The 25,732-nt window shown below is 34.9% G+C and overlaps 1 protein-coding gene and 1 pseudogene across 4 annotated transcripts; both read right to left on the bottom strand.

Moving 5' to 3' along the window:
- Nucleotides 1-197: 197 nt before the first annotated feature.
- Nucleotides 198-7,626, bottom strand: LOC115981670 (phytochromobilin:ferredoxin oxidoreductase, chloroplastic). 4 transcript variants are annotated; one of them, XM_031103983.1, is made up of 9 exons: nt 7,207-7,622; nt 5,191-5,307; nt 4,294-4,388; nt 3,302-3,395; nt 3,050-3,181; nt 2,778-2,882; nt 1,783-1,833; nt 1,523-1,691; nt 198-943 (listed from the first exon to the last, which is right to left on the bottom strand). In XM_031103983.1, the coding sequence occupies exons 1-9, from the start codon at nt 7,429-7,431 to the stop codon at nt 939-941; spliced, it is 993 nt and encodes a 330-aa protein (XP_030959843.1). In that variant the 5' UTR covers nt 7,432-7,622; the 3' UTR covers nt 198-938. The 4 variants fall into 4 exon arrangements, with proteins under 4 accessions (XP_030959843.1, XP_030959825.1, XP_030959851.1 ...); XM_031103965.1 differs by having other exon boundaries at nt 259-678; nt 7,207-7,624; XM_031103975.1 differs by lacking the exon at nt 198-943 and having other exon boundaries at nt 951-1,691; nt 7,207-7,621.
- Nucleotides 7,627-20,834: 13,208 nt separating this feature from the next.
- LOC115950047 lies at nt 20,835-22,119 on the bottom strand (annotated as a pseudogene).
- Nucleotides 22,120-25,732: the final 3,613 nt, after the last annotated feature.

Genomic DNA, 25,732 nt, shown 5'->3' with positions numbered 1-25,732 from the left:
ATTTTTATTATCTATTTTATTTTTAAATTTAATAAATTAATAACATTTTTTTGCGTACATATGAATTTTGATTCAGTATCGCTTGGACAAATACTAGTATATATATACAATTGAAGGCGGATATATGCTGGAGTAGTAATAAAGGCCACATATTATGAGTATAATAATTTGTTCCAAGAAAGCATATTAACCTATAATTTTTTTTTCTAAAGAACAATAAATATTAAAAAATTTAGTTAGTTGTCACGTTGTAAAAGAATGTTAAAAACTAGCATCTCGAGTGTCTAAAACTCAAGTTCCAATATAAAACTCGAGTTTTTAAGTCTCGATTTGCATGTGGTGGTAGCTAACGTGGAGGAAAAGTCCACGTAGAAACACTAGGAACACTCTGGAACACAAAGGAATAACCAACAAATTAGAAGAAACACGAAGAGACAACAAATCTGAACAACAAATCAGAAATCCCAAATCAGAAACGACGGAGGCAGTGGCGGCGAAACTCTATTGTGTTCTTCTTCATCGTGTTCTTCCGTCCTAGGAGCGACGGAGGCAGCAGCAGTGAAGCTCCATTGTGTTCTTCATCCTGTTCTTCCGTGGGTTCCTGTTCTTCGTCGTCAGATCGCTGCGTTCTTCAGGTCTCTTCGTCTCTATTCTTGCTGCGTTCTTCAGGTTGTGTTTCTTCAAGTCCGACAAAAATCGAGTTTGTAAGACTCGGTTTTGGTTTTTTAGGACTCGAGTCTTATAGACTCAAGATCTATGTGGCACTTCAAGCCCAGTCAGTAATTCACAACAAGTGCAAAGCGAGTTTCTAAAACTTGTTTTTTTAATTGGATCTCGAGTTTCTAAAACTCGAGATACTAGTTTTCTTAAATCTTTCAAACGTTACCTAACTTACTACATACAACCCCCTCACACCGTTACTCTGCAAATTCCCCCTATTAACCTGCAAAAGATTACCCCCAATCAACAACTAGAAACTGAATTTTTTTCTAATTAGAAAAGATTTCAAAGTCTGATGCTCATTGAGCCACATGGACACCATGCCAGCAAGCATTACACAATCTTCTCTTTCTTTTTCTCCTTTTTGTTTCTTCTTTCATGGTCTATACAGGACCATTAAGAACCTTTTTCTTTTTAAAAGAGGAGGGAAGGGGTTGAAAATGACCATAAATTCTTTTATTTCAAGTGCCCACCATACCTTTTCCCACTACCGCAATCCTTTGTCTTTGCCAAACCCAGAAAATCTTTCAGTCATGTGTTCTCATCTCAAACATGGGTAAATTTGACTTAAATATATAAAATTGGATTAAATCAGCAAGTTCCAGGTTTTCTCTTAAAGAAACTTGGCCCAACCATTCACTGGTAAAATTTTTGAGTACAATAATCTGTTTTATCCTTTTTTATTATGAAAAAAATACAAAACACATCAAAATATGCAAGATTTAAGTACTAAGCCGGACAAACAAAAAGGCTAAGAAAGAGGAAAATAAAAAAGGACATACATATTAGTTAGAAATTTTACCAATGAATTCCCCTCTTGTATCCCAAGGGCGATTTTCAAAAGACTTTCCAATAATGCTGCGCTTCTCATTTATAGTCCCATCTTCACAGCGGTACTCAGGAAAGTAATCCAGGAATGTTCTGCTTCCTAGCTCATTAATTCCATTAAAGAGGAAGTTCCTCAACAACTCCTATGGATTAGTAGCAAAGTAAGACACGAGTCACGACATTGTTTAATGGTAGAGAAACATTGTTTAACTTACCAATTCATAAAATATATACCTTTGAACTTCTCTCCCCAATCAATTTTGTCAGCATTCCGTGACCAGGATCCTGCTTTGCAAATGTTCCATAAACCAAATACATCAGGAAAGCAAGAGAAGGCGCATAAAACTGTGAATTTTAACATGGTCTGCATGAGATTCAGGGCTTCACTCTATGTGATTATCAGTTATATGGTTTAACCCTTATTTTGTACAATTAATCAAGCTTGGTATATGGATTCATCCTTGACTCCTGGCCCTTTCCCCATGGTCAATCTTATTGCTTTCTACATACTAACACTCAACCACGAATACAATTATAAGTATTTACAAGTCAACAATGAGACTACTTATAACACTTTTATATATAGTATTTTGGTCTAGTTGTATTTCAGATGTAACCCTAATGATCGTAGGCTAAATGGGATTTCTCATACACATACAAATTCTGATGTTTTTTGCACGCCCTTGATAAAGCATGAATACTTCTGCTGTGTGTCACAACCAACCGCAACACAAATATCAAACATGATATCCTGATATACATTGAATTTGAGATGAGTATATTAAACTTTGCATTACAGATACTCCCAAGTTGCATCTTTAATATGCTAGTGATACATCTTGGCTATAGCCTTTATAAGGTTGAGCAAATTATGAAGCATCTTCTAATTATAATTTTAGTTTTTAATAATTTTGAAGAAAAAGGGAAGGATCTTCAGATGCATGCACACATGCACAACCAAGTAGATGACCAAGAGGGAGTTTCTATCGCTTAAAAATTCTTATCAGGGATGTTCAGTTGATTGAAAAACTTTAAAGAGCAGCATGAACTGATTTTTAACCATTTGGATTGTACTCAAGTTTATATGTCTGAAAATGTTAAGGAATATAGTGGTTTTTTCCCTCAATCTCAGTGGCGTGGTACACACAGAAGGCTCAATGGTCAATCATAATGGTTCAGCAGATATGATAGGATGCCTGAAAAAGGAACTGGGAAACAACATTAACCACCTTCTCAGCTCTCCATGTTAGATATCTATGTTGTGCTTCACGATTGCTCATAATTTGGGATGCATCTGTCTCCCCTACTGCTGGCTTTATCAGCTCAAACCAAGCCTGCAAAACCAGTGAAAAGTTGTGACGCAATACAATTTGCAATGTTTCAGTCGTCCAATTGAACATAGGAACTACCAAATAAATGTTAATTCTCACTTCCTATTAATAGTATGTGGTTAAAATAATTCTCACTTTTAAATCAGGCTACAAAATTCATTAGTCTATACCTTGTAATAATCCATGAATGCAGAATATAAGATATCAAATCTGTCTTGGCTTGGAGAAAATCTGGTCCATAGCACAATTGGTGAGAAAAATTTTAAAGACTCGCTTGTGAGCTTTCCTCCCCAGGGCAGAAGCTGCATGAAATCTGTGTTCAGTCATACCATAAATCTTAGAAAGGATTACCCAAAAAATAATCCAAAGATTTAACAAGTTCAGGATTTATTTAATGTGCAAGTACTGAGCAATTCATTTACCTCAGCATACTTGAGACCAAGAGGCATTAAACTTTTATAGTATCTGTCCTTATAATCTCTTCGACTAATGACATCATGCAAAGGGTTAAGGTCCCTATAAATCACCAATTAAAAGTAAGTTGTGAAGTCCAGAGTCCTCAACTGGTTACAAGACAAATTTGACAGCTTAGAGGCAACATGGTGCTATGATGATGGTCATGTGGGACTCGTCCACAGAAACATGCATTAGAATTAGTTTGGTATATGATAATGTCTCTAAGTCCTGTAAATATCGGGCAGATCAGTTTCTCAATAATCAACCTAAGTGAGTGAATATATCAGGTTGCCAAGTCATTGCACACCAAAATTATTTTTTAAAACAATTTTGACAAAATTATGCTGTCAGCCTGTCACAAATCATAATAAAGAACAACATAATGTCTATTGATAAAAGATTGTATGAGCATGACATGCTGATGTTATGTGTCTTGCAGACCAAATATTTTTGAAAAACATTATACATATCACATAATGTTATCACTAATCATACTTAAGGGCAATAAAGCGTCTACTGGTACAAGATTGTAGGAGCATGATGAGCTGAACGTTTTTGTTGTACACACAACCTCTCAAACTTTTACTTTACATGGACGTACAACTTAGGTCCTTTATCATGCTACATGAAAGTCACCAATTACAAATCTACTTTATCAGTTAATCAAGTTATCAAAGCATTGGAAAGCCTCTAATCAAGTTCTGGAAATTTCATGAATGGGAAAAATTTGCATTGCTCGAGCATTTCCAATGAAAATAAATGCTCACTGAGAACGAGTTTTCCTAGACCTTTTTAATATTTTTATCAAACCTTCTGAGAACAGGTCCCTTGGGAGGCATGTTTCCCATTTCAAGCAGAAAGGAAATCCAGGAGAAAAGTTTTAGAATGTATTTTCTATTGTAAAAAAGCAGTGTCTGGCTTATCAGATTCTGTAATTCAAAGAAAGGAACAAGCTTACAAGACCACTATGTTTGTGCTACTGGTGGAGAAACAGTTGGCACAAAATATGGGTACATCAAATTCCGATTCTGGAAAGACAGCAAAGTCCAAAACCTGCATATAGATTTTGACAAAAAAGCTATTACACAGAAAAGCATAAATTTTTTCATACGTTAAAAGGTTTAATATTGATAAAGCACATGCTTTGAAGATTTGAGGTTTCTAAAATTCTTTTCATTGTGCATATGGACCTGCAGGCCTGGACCAAGATGCCACCAGCCAATATCAGAAGAGTAGAATTAGGTTTTTCTTATTGCCTTTTTTTTTTTTTAATTGTTCCATTAATTTCTTTTTTTCCCCAAAATGACTAGACAACATTGCAGCCTAGAAGCAAAACAATAAAGGTATCCAAATACTAAACCCAGGCTTAAATCACCATAAAGGTCATATCCAGTGACAAGGCTCCCACTTCTACAGGGTCTAGGAAAGGTGATTGGTATGCAATCCCCACTTTTGGAGAGATTGATTCCAAAGCTCAAACCCACAACACATCACTTGGGCAAACAGTACTTGCCATCAAACCAAGGTCCAATCTCTTGCATAAATCATCATAAAGATGATTTTGCATCCATTTATTCAATAAGCAACAGTAAATTGACCAACCTTTCCATTGATTTTTAATTAGGTTTCTTTTTAAGATATATCACAATCTTGAAGTGGCTGACAACTACACCACCTCCAATAGATATCCTCATGCGGAATGGTAATAAAAGTTTAAAGAAGCTTCAGATGAGGACAAGCTCCATTAGTCACAATAAATAGTTTCAAAAGAATTGAAGTGAAAAATGATTATGAACTATTTGATAATTTGTAATATCAAAGTAAATAAATAAATAAACATAATAGAGAATGATACCTGCATTACTTCAGTCTCAATGCTCATACTCCGTAGAAGTCTAATCTTGGGAGCTTGAAATGATAACATTTGAAGTTCTGCTTTACCATCCATGGATATCATTGAATTAAACTGTTCCTGAAGACATAAAAAATTGATGTTTTCACGAATAGCAAGACTGAGGACGTAATGTAATATTTCCTATGAGCTCCTATAGTGTTAATGACAAAATTAACAATGCTAAAACGATAGTAGTAGTTAAAAAGGTCTTGTTCTTTGAAAGCTTTAAGCACAAAAAGTGAAACAGGAATCATCTCTCAGACCTCCTCCTAGGAGATAATGTAGGATCCTGAAAAATTCTGCTAATTTTTTCCAACCTAATGGAACAATAATTTTCCATAATGCACTTCTCCTCATGATCTTGCCTCTAACAAACCTCACAGTTATCCATCAAATTAGTAAAGCAACACAATGGAAACCTACCTAGAACGACAAAGAGAATAACTTGTCATTTGGAGTAAGCCAAAGGATAATAAAATAAACACAATCACTGAGGATTTCTCTTGCCAGCAGGAGTCAGATATCTAACTAGAGAGCCCAGAAAGATTTCAAAAGCCTAAAACTAGGTTCTATACTATCTTACCTCATGATGTCTCAAAACCATCTGAGTCAAAGTAGAGGAAGGACGGCACTTTTGGATTATGTAACTTTCAAACCCACCATCTAACTACAATTAAAGTTCTGCACATAGCTTATATCCAATTTTCCTATTTTACTAGGTGCAATAAAGTGGGAAAAACATGCAGCCAAAGTTAAATAAAAGTTGTTGGCCAAAATATTAGGTCCCCAAACCATGAAAAAATAGCTAATGAGAATGATGTGTGCTGAAATAGATAAACTGCTAGAAGACATGCTTAAGCGTGCCTAATTTAGGCAGACAAAAAAAAAAAAGGTAAAGATAACAAATAAAAACTAATGTGAAAGATTAAAGAAAGAAAGAGCAACAAATGCTTTGATTAATCAAAAAAAGACCAGAACTGTGCTTTACAATTGTATTCAAAGTGTGGGGACATTAGAAGGCTTTTGTCTGCTTTGGGGAGCCAGTCCCTCACGGTTTTGTCCTCGGCCCCGAGTGTGGTGTTGGGGGTTTTTGCCTTTGAGGTGATTGACACCTAGGCTCACCTTAGTCCCACATCGGTTAGAGAACCCTCCCACTCAAGGCTTATAAGCTTCTGGAGCAACCAAGAGTGTACCACTACTTACACTCTTAGTTGCTCCAGAAGCTTATAAGCCTTGAGTGGGAGGGTTCTCTAACCGATGTGGGACTAAGGTGAGCCTAGGTGTCAATCACCTCAAAGGCAAAAACCCCCAACACCACACTCGGGGTCGAGGACAAAACCGTGAGGGACTGGCTCCCCAAAGCGGACAAAAACCGATTGGTGCGAGTTGTGTACTCACACAAAGTATTCCATTTTCTCTCCAAATTGGAAAGCAATCAAGTTCAAGTGAGCGTCTTTCTTCGATCCAATGCTTGGAGATGTATATGTTACTAACTGTAAAAACAACTTATCAATGTGATCAGAGCAAATACATCTTATCGTATGTATACTCTTTTAAAAGGCAATAGCAGAGTATTTAATGCAATATTAAGCCTATTGAAACACCCATTAAAAAAAAAATGGTTCCACTGAATTCCAATCTAACCGCTACGAATTGCATCTATCTATTAATTTATTTTTTATTCATAGCTAAAGAACCCATTTTTCATGACACAAATATGAAGTCAATGGTCAAAAGACTCAAAACAGAACTAGTTCTTATATTATTGCAACTATAACTTATTTTATTTGAAAAATGACACCAACAACAAAAAATGTCAAACTACAGTACTTTAGTCACAGTGGCGACTAATAGCAGGTTAATATAAGCCTTCAAATTCAAAAAATAACCCAGAACCTGAATACGAAAATGGATCAATTAAACTTAAAATTGAAGTAACTCCAGGTAAGATCAGAGACAATAGAATGCAAAATATACCTGCAAAGGAGAAGGAACCAAATGGGTTTGGCGCTTAGCTTCATTTAGAGCAAATCCGATGAACTTCTTGTAAGAAATTGCTGAAACATGAAAAGAAGCTCTCTTCCTCCTCCTCCACCAACAGCTATGAGTGCTAGAAAACACTCCTACACTAGTGCTTAGTACTACTGGAGGCTTTAGTGTTACACAGAAGCTTCTCAACGAAGAAGTAGTACAGGACTCCATTGAAGAAAGACAAAACGCTTCCACTTCTTCTAAAGCAACCTAAACCAACACCACCACCATTGATAACAAAGTTGTTTCTCTCTCTCTCTCTCTCTTAGTCTTGGTTTCTGGGTTCTTCAACTTAACTCACTGTGGCTTAGTAGTACTTTTAACGCTTTTTCCAGAACTGTGACTTATAACCACGCCATGACTCTCTGTGTCTTTGTCTGGCCACGTCACCAGAAATTTAGCATTTACAGTAAGTTTCTCTGGTTGGATTTACGTGCCACTACAAAGATGAAAAAAGCCAAAAATATGTTTTTAACTATTTTTTGGGTAACGGTTAGATATTATGGGAAAGATTGATCACATGTTTCTAAAATTTTATGTTTAAGAGACTTTTTATTTTGTGGGCAATATTGCCACTAGACTCTAGAGACAACAATCAAATTGTGAGTGGTGAAATTTTTTATTAAAAAAAATGTTAGTTATGTATATATTAAAAATGGAAAATGCTAATCACATTTATTATTTTTTTAATATATATAGAATTTTAACTTATAACGTTCATAATTATGCAAGACACTAGTCAGTTTTTTATATAGGTAAGATTTGAACTCCATATTTGCTACTCAATGAGTTGTATGTTAAAATAAAACTAAGATGTTGGTGAGTTATAAAATTCTATGGTAAAATAGATAAAATAACTTTTTAGAGTATAAAATAACAAATTTTGTAAGAATCTAGACACTAATGCTCTTATTTTAATTTTATTGTGACTGAGTTGTTATTAGACTAATGGTTCAAAAAAAAATTATTATGGCGATGGTTAGAAATATTATATGCTAATTGATGTCGCAGAAGCCTGAAAAAAGCATACACGATACTATCTTGATAGAACAGAAACTAAATTGTTAATTCCTAATAGTAAACCTTGAATCCACAAAGGGTTTCCCTGAATCCACAAAGAGAAAAAAACTGAGATCCACCAGAAAAATAATTTGACAAAAGTTTGTGTGTATTAATAATAGTCTATTTTGCCTCGGACGGCTACAAAACATATAAGTACTAAGAAAAAACTTCTAAAACCCTAATTCGCACTAATTACACGATTAGGTGACAAAATACCAAAATTGGCAAAATTGAGTTAAACGCAGAATCATAAACTACTGACTTCAAGGGTCGTCCCAAAATAGACGAGACCTTGTTCTAACTTTTAAACTAAAAGTTATTAAGGAAAAACGAATATTATTATAAATAGCAAAAACACTGTTTTCAAGGCCTTAATAAAGGAATTCACCTAAATTTTGGCAACATTCATAATATGAGTCTAGATCAAAATGCGTTTCCCTTCAACCTGCCAAAATTCATGCAATTCCAACACTGTCACCCCGATGGCCTTTACTAGTACCTTCCTTTGATCTTACGTTGTGACTTCCTGCGCCCTTATTGCTCCAAAAAGACATGTGCTATCTGTTCTACATCACTAATATGTTACAAGCTTGATAACTTGATCTCTTCTCTGCCCCCCTCCTAACCTTCCAAGTACTTAATGCATGAGGAGATATCTTCAATTCATCACACTTATAAAGTCAGGTGCTAATAAAGGTTTACTTAGGGTCCGTTTGGTTGCAGGTGAAATATGAAGGATACAAAATTAAGGAGATAAAAATGGAAATAAAACTGATTTTATAGGTATTTAGTTGGAGAAAAGGGGAATATGAAAAATTGGTAGAACTCAGGTGTTTTCTACCCTGACCTATCAAAATTCAATCTCTCCAATTTGGGGAGAAAATAAAGGGAAGATGAATAGTTGCAGTCAATGACTGAACTACCCCTCCTCCTCTAACGTGCTAGACCTACTTTTTTTTTTTCTCCTTTTGTTTTGTTCTTACGTGCTAGTTTTTTTTTTTTTTTTTTTGCAATATTTTTTGAGCGCTAGGTTCTTTGTTTTGCTTGTCTTCATTTTTTTTTGGGTTTAACCACATGTGATTTTTTAAAAAAAAAAAACTTTTTTCTTTCTTTTATTGGGAATGATTTTTCTTTTTTATTAAATTTAGGTATTGCTTTTTTTTTTTTTTGGTTGGCTATTTTCCACTTTTTTTAATTAGACGTTATTTTTTAATAAGAGCTTATGAGTATATTTATATAAAAAAAATTTTCCTTTTACTTTTCCTCCTCCAACCAAATACAAATTATGAAAACTATAATTTTTTCTATCCTTCTACTTTTTCATCTCCCCAATTAGACAGACCATAAAAGTAAACTACTTTAATAATTTAAATACACTGATAATGCATCGCATGACAAAAACATGTACAAGATATATATAACATTCACTTTGAGCCACACATCACAAATGTGGCATATAAGACCCAACCTATATCATTAAAACAAAAGTTCATTGATGATTAGGGTTTTTTTAGGATCCACTTATTTTACTGAAACTGAAAACTTTTTACTAAAAATACTATAGATAAAGGTAAAAATTAAATGAAATAATACAGTGAGACCCATGAATAGTACCAAAAAATAGTATAAAAAAAAAAACTAAATAGTCAAATAAACTGACTTTTTAAGTTGAAGTCAAACACACACTAAATTAATTAAATTAGATAATAGAAAATCTATGTGTTTTTTAAACTTTTAGAAATATAAATTTTAATTGAAGCTGTGATTTCGCAATGTCCTTAAACTTTGGAAATAAAGTTACACTTAGACAAACTAAGTTAATTATTTAATCTTTTTTTTTTTTTTTTTGAGAAAGAAACTGAATTTCATTAATAGAAAACCTCAGCCATAATCGGCTAAAAGAACAGATACAATGGGTGGGGGAACTTCCTCCCTCCAAACAAATAAACCGCTAACATGTTTCGCATGTCTAGCAAGGCTGTGAGCGACAGAGTTCCCTTTTCGCTTAACATAAGAAAAATTATAATTAAGAAAAGAGTCTGCATGAAGTTTTATTTCCTCAATAAGGTTACCAAAAGTAGCAAAGGACTGCTCTGCGTCTTGAAAGGCACGGTTAATGATCTCCGAATCACCTTCTAGAGTAATGGAGCTAAGATTCAGCTCCTTCGCAAGGAGAATGGCCCGTCGAGCTGCTGCTACTTCCACCTCTGCCACTGTCTGAGGAAGGGTAACCCTTTCAACACTGGATGCTAACACTCGGCCTGCACTGTTCCTGATAACAGCACCTAGTCCGGCTTCATTAGTTTCACGAAAAACTGCTCCATCGTAATTTACTTTCAATGTGGCACCAGAGGGAGGGGTCCACCGAGTATTTGAGTGAGGAATAGTCTGTGTTGGGGTTGATTTCACTGGTTGGGCTCGATAATAGTCCTGCAATTGCTGCTGAACCCGAGCTAAGGTTTGCACGAGTGGAAGAACAGCCTTACCAACTCTAACTTGATTCCGTCTATGCCACAAGGACCACACCACCATGGAAAACACTTCCAAGTCCATGTTTGTTTCAATAACGTGAAGTATGAGGTGCTGGAAATTTGAGAAAGTCATTGTGTCCTGAAACTCCAAACTTGATCGGACATCCACACCTCATCAAGGCAAGAACACGACCACAGAGCATGTAAAACATTCTCGGGTTGCATTTTGCACTGATCACAAGTCTCCTCTGTCAATACCTTCCTCTGAACTAAGCTGGTCTTGACTGGTATAGCATTCTTTGCTGCCCTCCACAAGAAATTCCGGACCTTACTTGGGATTGACATACTCCAAATAAATTTCCAAAACTTCTTTGGAGGGGTAGGAGTAGAAGCTCCACCATCCAACAAATCTTGGTCTCGGGAAAGGAAGTAATAGCCTGACTTTACTGTGTATATCCCAGATTGAGTATGAGGCCAAATCACCTTATCTCTGGCTGAGGCACTTCCAAGTGGAATGCTGCTGATCAGCTGCGCCTCCTCTGGTCTAAATAAAGCCTTCAGTAAATCCACATCCCAGCTTCGTGTATGTGAATTGATCAAAGTACTGACTTTGATTTCTGGGAAATCAATTCCCATGGGGTTATTAACTTTTGGGTCAGAGGTGGATGGAAGCCAGGCAGTACCCCAAATGCTAATATCCTCTCCATTACCCACTCGCCATCTTGCTCCATTCTTCAGCACTTCTCTTCCATGCAAAATACTTCGCCAAGCGTAAGACCCCTTGACAGAGTCTGAGGCTTCCAAGATTGAACAATGCGGAAAAAATTTTGCTTTAAAAACCCGGTAAAATAGTGACCGGTCATTATGCAGCAGCCGCCAAGCTTGTTTTGCCAAAAGTGCATCATTAAACAAAGCTAAATCTTTAAAGCCCATACCTCCTTCCCCCTTTGGTTTACACATGGTACTCCACTTCTCATCCAAGCAAGTTTGGCTAGCTTTTTTTTTTTTACCAATTTATTTTATTATTTAGCTTATTTTTACTACTATTCATGAGTCCTACTGCATTTTTTGATACTATTTATGGGTCCTACTATACTATTTTAACTAACATTTACCTTTATTCACAATACTTTCAGTAAAAGGTTTTCAGTTTCAATAAAATAAGCAGATTCTAAACCGACCCTAAAAATAAAAAATAATAATAAATAAAACACACACACAAAATAGGTAGTTAGGTCAAGAAGCACATGCTAGTAGACTTGCATGATAGCAACCAATATTTTTTAAGAACAAAAATTAAGAATAAAAACCAGTATTTATTGTAATTTTATGGTTTATACAATATGTATGCCCAATTACAATGGTTTTGACGAAAATTTTTTATTAATAATTTTAAAAAACCCACTATTTTATTAACCTTTAGAAGTTAATATGTCTTTAATGGGAAGAATATATTGAGGTTATTATTGACAAAAAAAAAAGGAAAAGAAAAAAAAAATCTAAATGCACATTTTAGTGATAAGAATTAATTATCAGTTTTCATAACTCATAACTCAAAAATGGTGGGACCCATAACTCAATATCCATTTGGCAAACGATAACTCTGTTTCCATAACTCATAACTCAATGACATTTTCGTAAATAAACACACATAAAGGGACCCACAGCCGCAACTTTTCACCATTTTTTTTCCTTTCTTCTCCACTTTTCTTTCTTCTTCCAATACTATCTCCGTTGGCTTTCTTCTTTCTTTCTTTTTCTTTTTTTTTTCTTCTTCTTTCACGTTGGATGGGTTCTTTTTTTTTCTTCTTCTTTCACTGGTCTCAGTTGGCCGTGTTTTTTTGTTTTTTCCTTCTTCTTTCACTGGGTTCAGTTCTTTCTTTTTTTTTTCTTTTTTCTTTTTCACTGGGTTCGGTTTCTGAGGTTTTTTTTTTTTTTTGGGTGCAATTGTTCTTTCACTGGTTTTGGTTTCTGGGTTCAGTTCTTCTTTTCTTTTTTCTTTTTATTTATTTATTTATTTATTTTATTTATGGATTCGGTGAGTTTGGGTACTGAAAAAAAAATCTGACAAAGTGACAGGTGTGGGGCCCATAAATAGTGTGAAAAATATTGAGTGGTGGAAATTGGGTGATGATGCCAAACAAGTGTGAAAAATTGAGTGATGAGTGATAAGTGATGGGTGATGGGTGATAAGTGATGAGTGATGAGTGATGAGTGACGGAAATTGAGTGAGGAGTGATGAGTGATAAAAAAAAAAATCCAAACAAGGCCTTATTGGTTTGGTTGAACAGAGGAGCGAATAGGCTTATAGTTGACTACTTTTTATGCACGGGCAAAAGTTTTTCTATTCTTAAAATTAAAAAAAAAAAAAAAAAAAAAAAAAAAAACCAGTAACTGTTTTTTTTTTTTTTAACGTGTGTTTGAAAGTGGTGTAATGATATAGAGAAAAGATTGGATAAGAAAAATAAGATGAACTTGAGGGGAAAAAGTCTAAATTTTAGAAGTTCTCTTAGTTAAAAAAAATGGTGGTATTTTTATTTGGATGAGAAAGGAATAAAAATAAAATGGCTAAATTTTAGGGAATAAAAAGATGAATGTGAAGGGAAAAAATATCTAAATATTACGAGCATGTTTGGTACACTGTAATGACTATTACATGGGAATAGGAATAGGTATTACAAGGACATTAAGTAGGAATGTAATAAGTATTACTATTCATTAGTTTGGTGACCATTTAAGAATAGAATCCTGAATATACATCCATAATTTAGTAGAATATAAAAAGAAGATATAATTAAATCATTTTTAAGTCAAATTTCCTAAAATACACTTATTTTAGGATGTTCAAAATAGAGCTAATAATTAACAACAAGAAAAATTTATTTTCTTTCTTTTTGAAGATGTGGCAACTAATGGCTTTTTAGGAAAAAATTTTAAAAAAATTATTACGTAAGATGAAGAAATAGATATTCAATACTTTTGATAAGGAATAACTATTCATAAGGAATGACTATTCATTGTAATAAAAATATAACCAAACAACCAAATAATTATGTCATAAGAATATCTATTACATTACAGTGTCTATTACAATCTACCAAACGTGCCCTAAGAGTTCTCTTTTTTAATTTTAAAAAGACAATAGCTATGCTGCTGTGGGTGTTATAGAAAGTACAGATTGATTGATTACTTGTTTGACATTTATAACCTTTTTTTTTTTTTTAAGTTACACTTCATTAATGAGAATAATTTTGAACTACATAAAAGTTCAATTCAAAGACGGAAATTCCCTTATATATAGTATAAAAAATTAGAGACGTGATAGTGGGTTTTTATTTTTATACAAGATAACATTTCTACTCTAGTCCAATCTAAGTATATGTGTGTGAAACTCCCTCCTAGAGACTTGAACCCCATCTCTTGCCCCCACACCCCACAAGCATTTGTACTTGTAGAGTGACCACCGCACTAAAATTGTGCGGTGGTGACATGATAGTGGGTTTGATGGGCTTAAGAGGGCAATGGAAAATTGGTCGTGGTGTTGTGAACAAATTATCTTGTGAGATAGACTTATGGAGTGCCTCCTTCACAACATGAGGGTTTCACAAGTGTGTGGGGCCCGCTCAGGGGCGACTCCAAGACCAACCCAGGGGGTTCAAATGAACCCCCTGACCTAGTCCTAAAAAAAAAAATTATATATAATTCTTTTTGACCCCTACAATAAAAATCTGAACCCCCTAACTTTAAATGTTTTGTTAAACCCAATTGAAATAAGTTTGAACATGATCCTTAATTTTTCTCTATGTTTGATTTGTATTTATGTTTTCTTAGTTTTCTCTATATCCGATTAAGTATTTTGATTAGTGCTTTACACATTCCAAGTCCAAGAAATCTTTTACTGTTTACTCCAATTCCAAGAGAGTAACAACGTGCATATTTAAAAAACCATATACTTTAAAAGCGAAATTTTATTACTAGAGTATTATTTTTCTTAGTTTCACACTTACTCCCAGATCCTAGCCCTACTCCTAAGTGTGTTACTATTCTTATTTATTTAATATTTTTTATTCAACTGATATAACTTATAAATATAAATTATATAATAAGTTTTTTTTTTTTTTGAGAATCATATAATAAGTTATTATTAATTTGATAAAATTGTAAGATTGGTTATTTAATTCTATTCGTTTACACATCCAATGATTGTTGTTTTAAAGATCTTTTGAATGTTAATATTTTTTTAAGATTATTGTACACTATAGTTGTGTTATATATAACGTTAAAGTTATATATATAGAAAATAAAAAAATAATCATTTTATTTTTTACTCACGCCTCCCCCGCCAATAAATTCATGGCTCTGTCATTATTGACCCTCCTAAATAAAAATCCTAGAGCCGCCACTAGGCCCGCCAAATATAAAAGGGCACCACCACATAAGCTAAAATCTTTTTAGCAATGTGCTTGGGCTCGGTGCCTAGCCAACTCTATGCTATAAGCGAATGAGGTGGTAAATCAACTATATCAATATGTGTGAAAAGTTTTATCAATTTTTTTTTTTTTTTTTTTTTTGTGTTTATAGGCTTTCCATTTAAATATATTAAGCCGCCTCTAGCTCAGTTAGACATGGCAAACAGGCGGGTCGGGTTCGGGTCAGGTGAATTAGGTTGTGGGTCAAATAGGTTACGAGTAAAAAATGGGTCATTTTAAGCAGGTTAAAAACAAGTTCGAGTCAATCAGGTTGTGAGTCGAGTTGGATTGACCCGTATTTTTCACATGAGTTTTTTTTATTATTATTATAAAGAAAACAACATATATTTGCCATTTGAACAATCATGAAACAAATTACTTGATGTAAAATGCATTACTTTGAATTCACCACTTATATCAAGAATAAATTCAGTTAAACTTATTAATAAGTATTCAATAATTTTAAAATTATACAAATCCCAATATTGCTAACTAAAACAAAATAACACAAAGATGAGTAAAACAGATACTCAAGTTTTATTTCTACACAATATTAACGTCTCAAAATATAAAAACAAAATTACAAATGACTTATTAGATAATTCATTTGACAAAGAATAAAAACATGAATATAAGAAATTTACAATCTTAAAAATTAATTTTATAATATATTATCAATTGTGGTTGACACTCTATTTCAATTTGAGAATATATATTAAAGTCTGATTGTTTACTTATTTATTCATGGTGTCTTATAAATATCATATCATTGTTAAGTAACACAAACTCTAGTAAATATTATAATTTACTTTGGAAAATTGTTTATTTTGGACATAAATTGTTAAAAAATAGGTCTAAGCATTCATAATTTATGCTAATTTGATACTTTGCTTCGCTATTTTCACACTTATGAATGTTTCTCACATGTTTACAATTTTAAATTTATATTTTTAACTCTACTATAACCAGATTATATTGACATGTACTTTACTATTTAATATCTAAAAATCTTTACTTATTACAGAATGCTCAATCATTCATCTTTCAATTCATTTGCATGCAGTTATGTAAATGTCTTAATTGTTTCTTTAAAGCTCACAATAAACAATTAAAATAATATTGTCTTTATTTTATTTTATTTTTTACCAAAAAAAAGTTTTAAAAAATTATTCGGGTTGTGTGTTGAGTCGGGTTGACCTGTAAAAAACATGGGTTGGGGTCACGGGTCAACCCGTTTTTGCTTCCGGTCAAAAAATCGGGTTAAGGTCGGGTATTTTTTAGGTCAGGTTGGGTTGGGTAAGACAATTCGGGCCTGTTTTGCCATGTCTAAGCTTAGTGCAATTGGATAAAAATCGAGGGACCACTTTGTAAACAATGTCAACCATGAAGAAAGAAAATTAAAATTTTGAAACTTGAGGAACTACATTGAAAAATACCTCCAAACTTAATTAGAAGAAAATGTAATTTAGTCATTTCTTTATTCATTATATCTACAGTTGTCATTTGAATACAATTTCAAAAGAGAAAAAATTAAAAAGGTTTTAGCAGCATGATCCTACTACGATTGTCGCCTAATTAGCATAGGATTTGGAATTAAAATGAAAAAAATAAATTTTATTTGAGAATTTGTAAGGGGAAAAAAACCTCGTAAGTTTGTGAAGAATTCGGAATAAAGTTACCAAAAATCTTGTTGTTAAGTGGTATTGATTGGTCTCTTTAGCAAAAAAAAAAAAAAAAGGTGGTATTGATTAGTCTCCTTTACAAGGAAAACCATGGTTTAAAGTTTAAGCCCTTATCCCCACTAGTTATAATTAATAGAATTATAAAAAATAAATAATAAAATTCACTTACACGTTATTTATGTTTAAACACAACTTAAGCTTACCATGTGTTTTTTTTTTTTTTTTTTTTGGAATAATTATAAAAGAACCTTCCCTTAAATAAAAATATTAAAAAAAATATTGTATATTCAAATATTAATTGAAAATTTGATATTTTAGAGAAAAACCTTATTCATGTAGGTTGCAAAATTACATTCATAAAGCTATTGATAATTGTGATATATTGGTTCTAATTACAATTTGTTACAACTTTACTTAATAAAATAAACATTATTACATATTTTGCAAATCAAACAGTTGAATTGCATTTTTTTACGCTCTTAATACACATATCAAATTTTGTGTTAATCATATATTATTTTACTATATGCTCTATAAGCTTATTTTTTATGCTCTATAAGCTTATATTTTATGTATAATTTTAAATTACAAAATCTTGCAATTATTATTATTATTTTTTTTGAATTGTAAACAATTTATTGATAACTTTTTATCTTTAATTTCATAGAAATTTTGCAAATATAGAAGATGTAATCTAATGATAGTTTGTCAAAATTCACATCCAATAAAAAGTTACTGAGTAAGGTTGTAGTCTAAGGCTATAACTAATTTTGTGGTTAAACTTTGCCCTAAGAGGTATTCAAGTAATGAAAAAGAAATGAATGGGTGGAATATATATATATATATATATATATTTTTTTTTTTTTTGAGGGAAGGGTGGAATATAATTAAGTAGTATAGTCTTAATGTTTTAAAATAAAATAATGGAATGTAATAAATATTATTTGGATAAAGTTTAGTTACAAAATTGTTAGGCTATAACTTTCATTAGAAAAATTAACACTACTACATGTAAGGACCCGGATATCTGTGGCCCAAGCCCACTTGGAACAATGGGTTGTCTTTCAAATCTTGCCCAAATCAATAAAATTTGTAAGAGGTGGGATATAACAACAACAATGGGCTCTACTTGAGGACAAGTACAAGGAAGAATCTCGTTTTTATTCAGAAACAAATGAGTACAGAGCTCTATACAAGTACTCTCGAGGAGACTGGATTTGTATAAAATTAGTCCTGTTCACTTTCTTTTTCCAGTGCCTTTTCTTCTGTTTCTTTTTTCTCTATTCTTTTTCCAATCCCTTTTCCAATGCTCTCTCATTTTCTTATATACTTCTACCTTTATCACATCTTCACCGTCCATTTCTACTTCACCTTCCTCATTTTTGGACACTTATTACCTTTCACATCTGAAGCAGGTGGTGGAAGAGACCTGCTTAGCTGTGACTTACACTGTTCAGGTCACTTCCTCATCAATGCGGCTGATAAAACTGTTGTCTACTATTTAATACGGATGCAATAGGCTACATTAGGCCAAAGGCTTACCTACTGCCTACTAACTTCCATTCTTTTTAGATTATAGCTTCCACTTAGAATACCATGAAGTATCATGACTCATTTCTTCTCCTCCTCGAGTGGCTTCCTCCTTTAGGTTCATGGCTTGCAGTATCACCACGTCAATGCTATGACCTTTCGACTTCATCCTCAGTCCTCGGGACAATGCTGCAACCCTTCATCTTCATCCTCGATCCTCGGGCTAATGCTGCGACCTTCCAACTTCCTCCTAGCAGCTTGACCATAGCTATCCCTACCAGCAGGACCTCGTATTCTGCCTCATTATTGGTGGCCGAGAATCTTAATCGCAATGACTTTTCCATTATCAGCTTCTCGAGGGTGACCAACACAATCCCTACTCCTGTCCCCTTTCTGTTGGAAGCCCCATTTTTATAAACTTTCCAGGAGGGGGCAATTGTGGCCGAGGAGATCAATCCACTCATTACTGCATTTTCTTCCTCGAGAACGCCCTCGGCGAATTCTACTACAAAATCTACTAAAACCTGTCCTTTTATGACCGTTCAAGGCATGTACTTAACATATAGTCTCCCAACTTGGTTCTCCATTTAGCAATCCTGCCAGTGTAGTTAGATTTCCTTAGTAGGGCTTGCAAAAGGAGCTGGGTAAGCATCACAACGGTATGGGCTTAGAAGTAATGAGGAAGTTTCCTAGTAGTATACACAATGGCCAGCACTACCTTTTCCAAGAAAAGGTAACGTGTCTCGTCCTCCTGTAAGGATTTGCTAACATAGTAGACGGGCCTCTAAATCCCATCCTCGTTCCTGACTAGGATGAAGTTAACAGCGTGTTTAGTGACTGCTAGGTATGTATACAACACTTCCTCCTCATCGGGTCGAGAAAGTATCAGTGGATTGGACAAGTACTGTTTGAGGTCCTTAAAAGCTATTGCACACTCCTCGTTCTATTGAAAATCCTTCCACTTATGAAGCAGTTGGAAGAAAAGGCAACACCTGTCCACGGACCGAGAGATGAACCTATTAAAGGCTACTGTCATCCTAGGCAACCTTTGCACCTCTTTGGGATTTGGAGGAGCGTGCAAGCTGTTTATAGCCGTGATATGTTCTGGATTGACTTCGACTCCCTGGTGAGTAATCATGTATCCTAGGAATTTGCCCGAGCTGACCCCAAAGGAGCACTTGGACGTGTTGAGGCATAGTTTATGCTCTCTCAGCACCGAGAAGGTTTCTCCTAGATCAGCCAAATGCTCTTCTACCTTCTTACTCTTAACTACCATATTATCAATGTATGCCTCCATGTTCCTCCCATCTGTCTCTTAAACATTCGTGTTACCATTCTCTGATAAATGGATCCTGCATTTTTGAGGCCGAAGGGCATCACACAATAGTGATAGTTTCCATTGGGGGCACGAAAATCCGTCTTCTCCTAGTCGGACAATGACAGAGGTATCTGATGGTAGCCCTAGAAGGCATCCAGGAAACTCATCTGAGGATGCCCCACCATGGCGTCCACCAATTGGTCAATTCTAGGAATGGGGAAGGGGTCTTTTGGGCAGGTTTTGTTCAGGTCTGTAAAATCTACGCACACTCGCCACTTCCCATTTTTCTTCTTCACCACTACTGGGTTGGCCAGCCACTTGGGGTAGAAGGATTCCTTAATAGCCCCAGCCTGTTTCAACTTGTTCACCTCTATCCTAACTGCCTTAGCGTGATCTTTGGATGACCGCCGAGGAGGCTGCTTGGGCGACACGGCCTTGGGATTCACGTTTAACCGGTGGCATGCTAGCTCGGGATCAATTCCTAGAACGTCATAAGCATTCCATGCGAAAACATCAATATTTCCCTTTTGGAACTTCACCAATTCTGCCTTTTCTATGGGTGGCAACTGTGAGCCCACTAGGAAATACTGCTCTAGGTCCAGTCATATTATCACCTTTTCCAACTCTTCAGATGATTCTCCTGATATCTCAACCTGCTGCCCTTTTGCAGGCCCTTTTGGTTGCTATTGGATTGGATCCCTAGTCACCGCGGCAGGACCTGATGACTGCTACGTGATTGTTGACACCAAGCACTACCTAGCCATGGCCTGATCACCCACAAATTCTCCTATTCTCCCCTGAGTAGGGTACTTGACCTTCATATGAATGTTGAGGACATTGCTCCCACAGCGTGAAGCCAGGGTCTACCCAAAATAGCAATGTATGGGAAGAACGCTTCTTCCACAATAAAATTAACTTGGACCTCCATATCGCTGACCTACACAGGAAGTTTGATCGTTCCTCGGGGGACCACCATTTTGCCGTCGAAACCCATCAGCACAGAATCATACGTATCCAGGTCCTCGGGCCTCAAGTTTAGCCCCTAATACAGATTTGGGTACATTATATCTACTTCGCTTCCCTGGTCAACCAATACTCTCCTCACATCATAGCCCCCAATCCTAACAGTAACCACCAGGGCATCATCATGTGGTTGGAGGGTTCTCTGCTTGTCGTCCTCGGAAAAACTCAAGCTAGGGGGGACCATCACCCTTGTTCTTTTGTGAGTCTGATCCCTAGCCTCTAGGTTATAGCCCCCTACCACGGACATGACTCCGGAATTTGCCCTAACGTCACCCCCTGGCCTAGCCAAGATCACATTAATAATGCCCAACGCTGGCCGAAGAGTGCCGTTTCCATGCATCCCACTCCCCGAGTGTCCGAGCTGTTCCACAGGCTGATGTAGGAAATAACCGAGTTTTCCTGATTTCGCCAACTGATTAAGGTAATCACATAGAGTCCTGCAGTCCTCCGTGGTATGTCTTTTGTCCCGATGGTAATTGCAGTAGAGGTTTAGGTTTCTTTTGGATAGATCCCCACCCATCCTGTTAGGCCACTCGAAAAATGACTCGTTTTTGTATCTTCTCCAGTATTTGGTACACTGGCTCCTTAAACAGTGAATTGATTAGTTGAACCCTCATGGATGCTGTATGAATAGGAAAATCTCTTCGGGGCCGGTCATTATGGTACCTTCTTGCTCGAGGATCCCTCTTTTCTGGGAACACTTTAGCTTTCCCTTTTCTCTGCATCTAGTCCTCCTTTAATCTCTTATACTTGTCAATACGATTCATGAGCTGGCGTATGTTCAAGGCAGACTTCATTGTTAATGACTTCTTCAGGTCGTGCTCAGTCGGGAGGCCAACCTTGAAGGTCTTTACTACCACATCCTCAAAATCTCCATCCACTTCATTGTACAGTTCCCAATACTAGTCCGAGTAGGTATTGAGGGTCTCTCCCTCCCGCATGGCCATAGACAACAAAGAATCCACTGGCCTGGGGACTCTACTGCAGGTCATAAATCTTGCGCTAAATGCCCTTGTCAACTCTTCAAAGGACCCAATTGATCCTTCCTCAAAGGCATTAAACCAACGCATGGCAACAGGCCCAAGACTGGAGAGGAACACTTTGCATATAAGGGCCTCATTGCTGGCATGGACGGCCATCTTCTGATTAAAGTGGCTGATATGCTCCACGGGATCAGTCCTTCCACTATATATGGTGAATGTTGGCTGGGAGAACCAATAGGGGAGCCTGTCCTTATTAATCCTCCTCACAAAAGGGGACTTGGAAATCTACCGTAGGGCTTTGCTTATAGCATCATTTCCCATGGTGTGATGAGCAAGTCCTTTTCCGTGCTTGTTATGGCCCCTCTTTAACTTGTCTTGTCGTGAAGAGGCTAAGTAAGACTCGTTAGGTGGAGTTCTAGACCTGCGTTGGTACAAGTGATCATGGCTTTCCTCTGAGCCTTCACTTGATGGGGAAGATGGGCTCCTCCTATCATGCTTCCTGCGCCTCAGCTTCGTCTGCAGATGATCAACTTCCCTTTGCAGCTTCAGTGTCTCCTAATCATGTGAGACCTGACTCTTGGACTTGGAATGGCTTCGCTTAGTATACTCAATGTGATAAGATTCCACCACAACACTTGGGGTATGTTGCTTGTCTCTCCTACGTTCCAAGTTAACAAATTGGTTCTCCCTTTAGGAGCCAATGGATTCCTCCCTATCCTGGCCAACGTTAGCCATTAGTACTTAGGACAGATCCACCACAACTTGTTGTTCTCACAGACAGCGTCAATTGTAAGGACCCGAATATCTGTGGCCCAAGCCCACTTGGAACAATGGGCTGTGTCTTTCAAACCTGGCCCAAATCAATAAAATTTGTAAGAGGTGGGAAATAACAACAACAATGGGCTATACCCAAAGACAAGTACAAGGAAGAATCTCATTTTTATTCAGAAACAAATGAGTACAGGGCTCTATACAGGTACTCCCGAGGAGATTGGATTTGTATAAAATTAGTCCTGTTCACTTTTTTCTTCCAGTGCCTTTTCTTCTGTTTCTTTTTTCTTTCTTCTTTTTTCGATCCCTTTTCCAATGCTCTCTTCTTTCCTTATATACTTCTACCTTCATCACATCTTCACCGTCAATTTCTACTTCACCTTCCTCTTTTTTTGACACTGGTTACCTTTCACATCTGAAATAGGTGGTGGAAGAGATCTGTTTAACTGTGACTTACACTGTTTAGATTACTTCCTCATCAATATGGCTGATAAAATTGTTGTCTACCATTTAATGTGAATGCAATAGGCTACATCAGGCTAAAGGCTTACCTACTGTCTACTGACTTCCATTCTTTTCAGATTCTAGCTTCCACTTAGAATACCATGGAGTATCATGACTCATTTTTTCTCCTCCTCGGGTGGCTTCCTCCTTTAGGCCCGTGGCTTGCAGTATCACCACGTCAATGCTGTGACCTTTCGACTTCATCCTTGGTCCTCGAGACAATGCTGCGACCCTTCATCTTCCTCCTCGGTCCTCAGGCCAATGCTGTGACTTTCCAACTTCCTCGTCGGTCCTCAGGTACTCACACTATATATTTTGAAAATCTAACTGTTGAATTTAATGTTTTTTACACCCTTAACACACATGTCAAAATTTGTATCAATTAAATATTATTTATTATATGATATATAAGCTTATATTTTATGCATAATTTTAAACAACAAAAACTTGCAATTTAAACAGTTTATTGATGATATAGTTATTGATTTTTAATTTTCTAGAAATTTTGCAAGTATAGAGGATATAAGAATAAAATATATTCTAATAGTGGATATGTGAAAATTCACCTCCAACAAAAAGATATTGTGTAAGGTTATAGACTTAGGTTACTACTAATTTTGTAACTAAACTTTGTCCATATTATTTGAGAATAAAATTATAAAAAATTGAACAAAATTATTTTATAAAAATATTACTATTATACCTCTATTATACCCCTATTTTTTTTTTTTACCACCACACACCCTTGGTGTAATGGTCACTCTACAAATATAAGTGCTTGTAAAGTGTAGGGGACAAGGACTAAGGTTCAAGTCTCCAGGAGGGAGTTTCACACACACATATACTTAGATTAGGTTAGCGTAAAATTTCTATCTTGTATAAAAAAATTACTATTTTTTGAGTTTTATTAGTGAAAATTTCATTAATTATTTATTTATTTATAAATATGATAGAATTTAAACATATGACGTGTGCTTCTTAATGATTAATTTTTATCATAAGACCAAGACATCATTCCATTATTTTCATTAAATTTATTCCATTCATTCCGATTCCTCCAAAATTTGGGGGCAAAATAAAATTTTAATTTTAAGGGAAAAATGAAAATGGAAAAATGAGTGTTTGTTTCCTTTTATCCATTTCATTTCTTCACACTCAAACATAAAATAACAATTTAATTTTTTGTTGTTGTTAAAACTCTCAAATATACTTAGATTAGGTTAGCAGTGGGGTGTAGGGGGCAAGGGTTAGGGTTCAAGTATTCAGGAGGGAGTTTCACACACACATATACTTAGATTAGGTTAGCATAGAATTTCTATCTTGTATAAAAAAATTGCTATTTTTTGAGTTTTATTAGTGAAAATTTCATTAATTTTTTTATTTATTTATAAATATGATAGAATTTAAACATATGACGTGTGCTTCTTAATGATTATTTTTTATCATTAGACCAAGACATCATTCCATTATTTTCATTAAATCTGTTCCATTCATTCTAATTCCTCCAAAATTTGGGGGCAAAATAAATTTTAAATTTTAAGGGAAAAATGAAAATGGAAAAATGAGTGTTTGTTTCCTTTTATCCATTTCATTTCTTCACATTCAAACATAAAATAAAATTTTAATTTCTTTCGTTAAAACTCTCAAATAAAGGAATGGAATGAATATTCCAACAATTATTTCATTTATTTCCCTTATCTCTCATAAATATGGTAACATAGTGTGAAAATCATGGAACTGGCCGTTGTCCCAAGGCCTCTCCCAATTGTTACTATCTACTGCCTATACACATACAAACCCGCTATGCTATATGTAGAAAACAGACTATTTTTTGTTGGGGGGTAATCTGTAGAAAACAGGCTTCAAAAGAAGAATTACTGCTTATACATAAACTGTACCATAAGTAGAAAAAGAGACTACAAGAAGAATTACAGTCACATTTTCAAATTTATCCTTTCTCTCTCTCTAATGGGAGTAATCCAAATTTGTGCTCCCCACAATGGCAACCCTTTGGTATCCTCACTTGGATACCCCTCCACGCTCACCTCACCGCCACATGGCCCCACCCAGTTGCCCATATCTTACAACTTTTAAAAAATCCACCACTAGGAAATAAAATTTGGCCCATAGAGTTAAAATTATAAATACTTTTTTTCACTTCAAAAAAAAAAATTGTTTTTACCCAAAAATAAAAGGAGAAATTTTATTTGAGAGAACAAATTTTTACAATATTTTCATAATACCTTTATTTTTAATTCTGGTGAAACATTTTACTTTAATTTGGCCTTAATTATTGTGAAAATTTTATAACAATTTGTTGTGTTCACAACATAACTCAAAAAATATTTTTATTTTTTAACTTTATTTTCGTTCAATTGAATTCTATAATTTTTAAATCTATTCAATTCAAGCATTCTATTTAATTTCGTTAAAAAATTTTCATTCAAAAAATATTTTTTTCCCATGAAAAAATTTATAAAAATATTGAACGGGATAATTTTTTATTCATTAGTTAATTAACAGAAATGGATGAAAGACCCGAATTAAATAAATCTAAAACTTAAAAGACTAAATTGAATGAAAGTAAAGTTAAAAAATAAAAATGAATTTTAGTCAAATTTAAATAGTAAAATTTATGTAAATTGAATGAAAGTAAAAT

This window comes from Quercus lobata, chromosome 1 (genome assembly GCF_001633185.2).
Source record: "Quercus lobata isolate SW786 chromosome 1, ValleyOak3.0 Primary Assembly, whole genome shotgun sequence".
Taxonomy (NCBI): domain Eukaryota; kingdom Viridiplantae; phylum Streptophyta; class Magnoliopsida; order Fagales; family Fagaceae; genus Quercus; species Quercus lobata.
This window is presented reverse-complemented; position numbering and strand designations above follow the sequence as displayed.

Bases quoted from the DNA above. Each gene is read 5' to 3' on its own strand.
- LOC115981670 (XM_031103965.1), bottom strand. From the start codon at position 7,431: ATGGAGTCCTGTACTACTTCTTCGTTGAGAAGCTTCTGTGTAACACTA. The intron at 3,182-3,301 runs GTAAATGAATTG...GATTTCATGCAG, and splicing joins TTGGTCTCAAGTATGCTGAG to CTTCTGCCCTGGGGAGGAAA. The intron at 679-1,522 runs GTAAAATTTCTA...TCGGACTTGAAG, and splicing joins TACAAGAGGGGAATTCATTG to AAACACAACCTGAAGAACGC.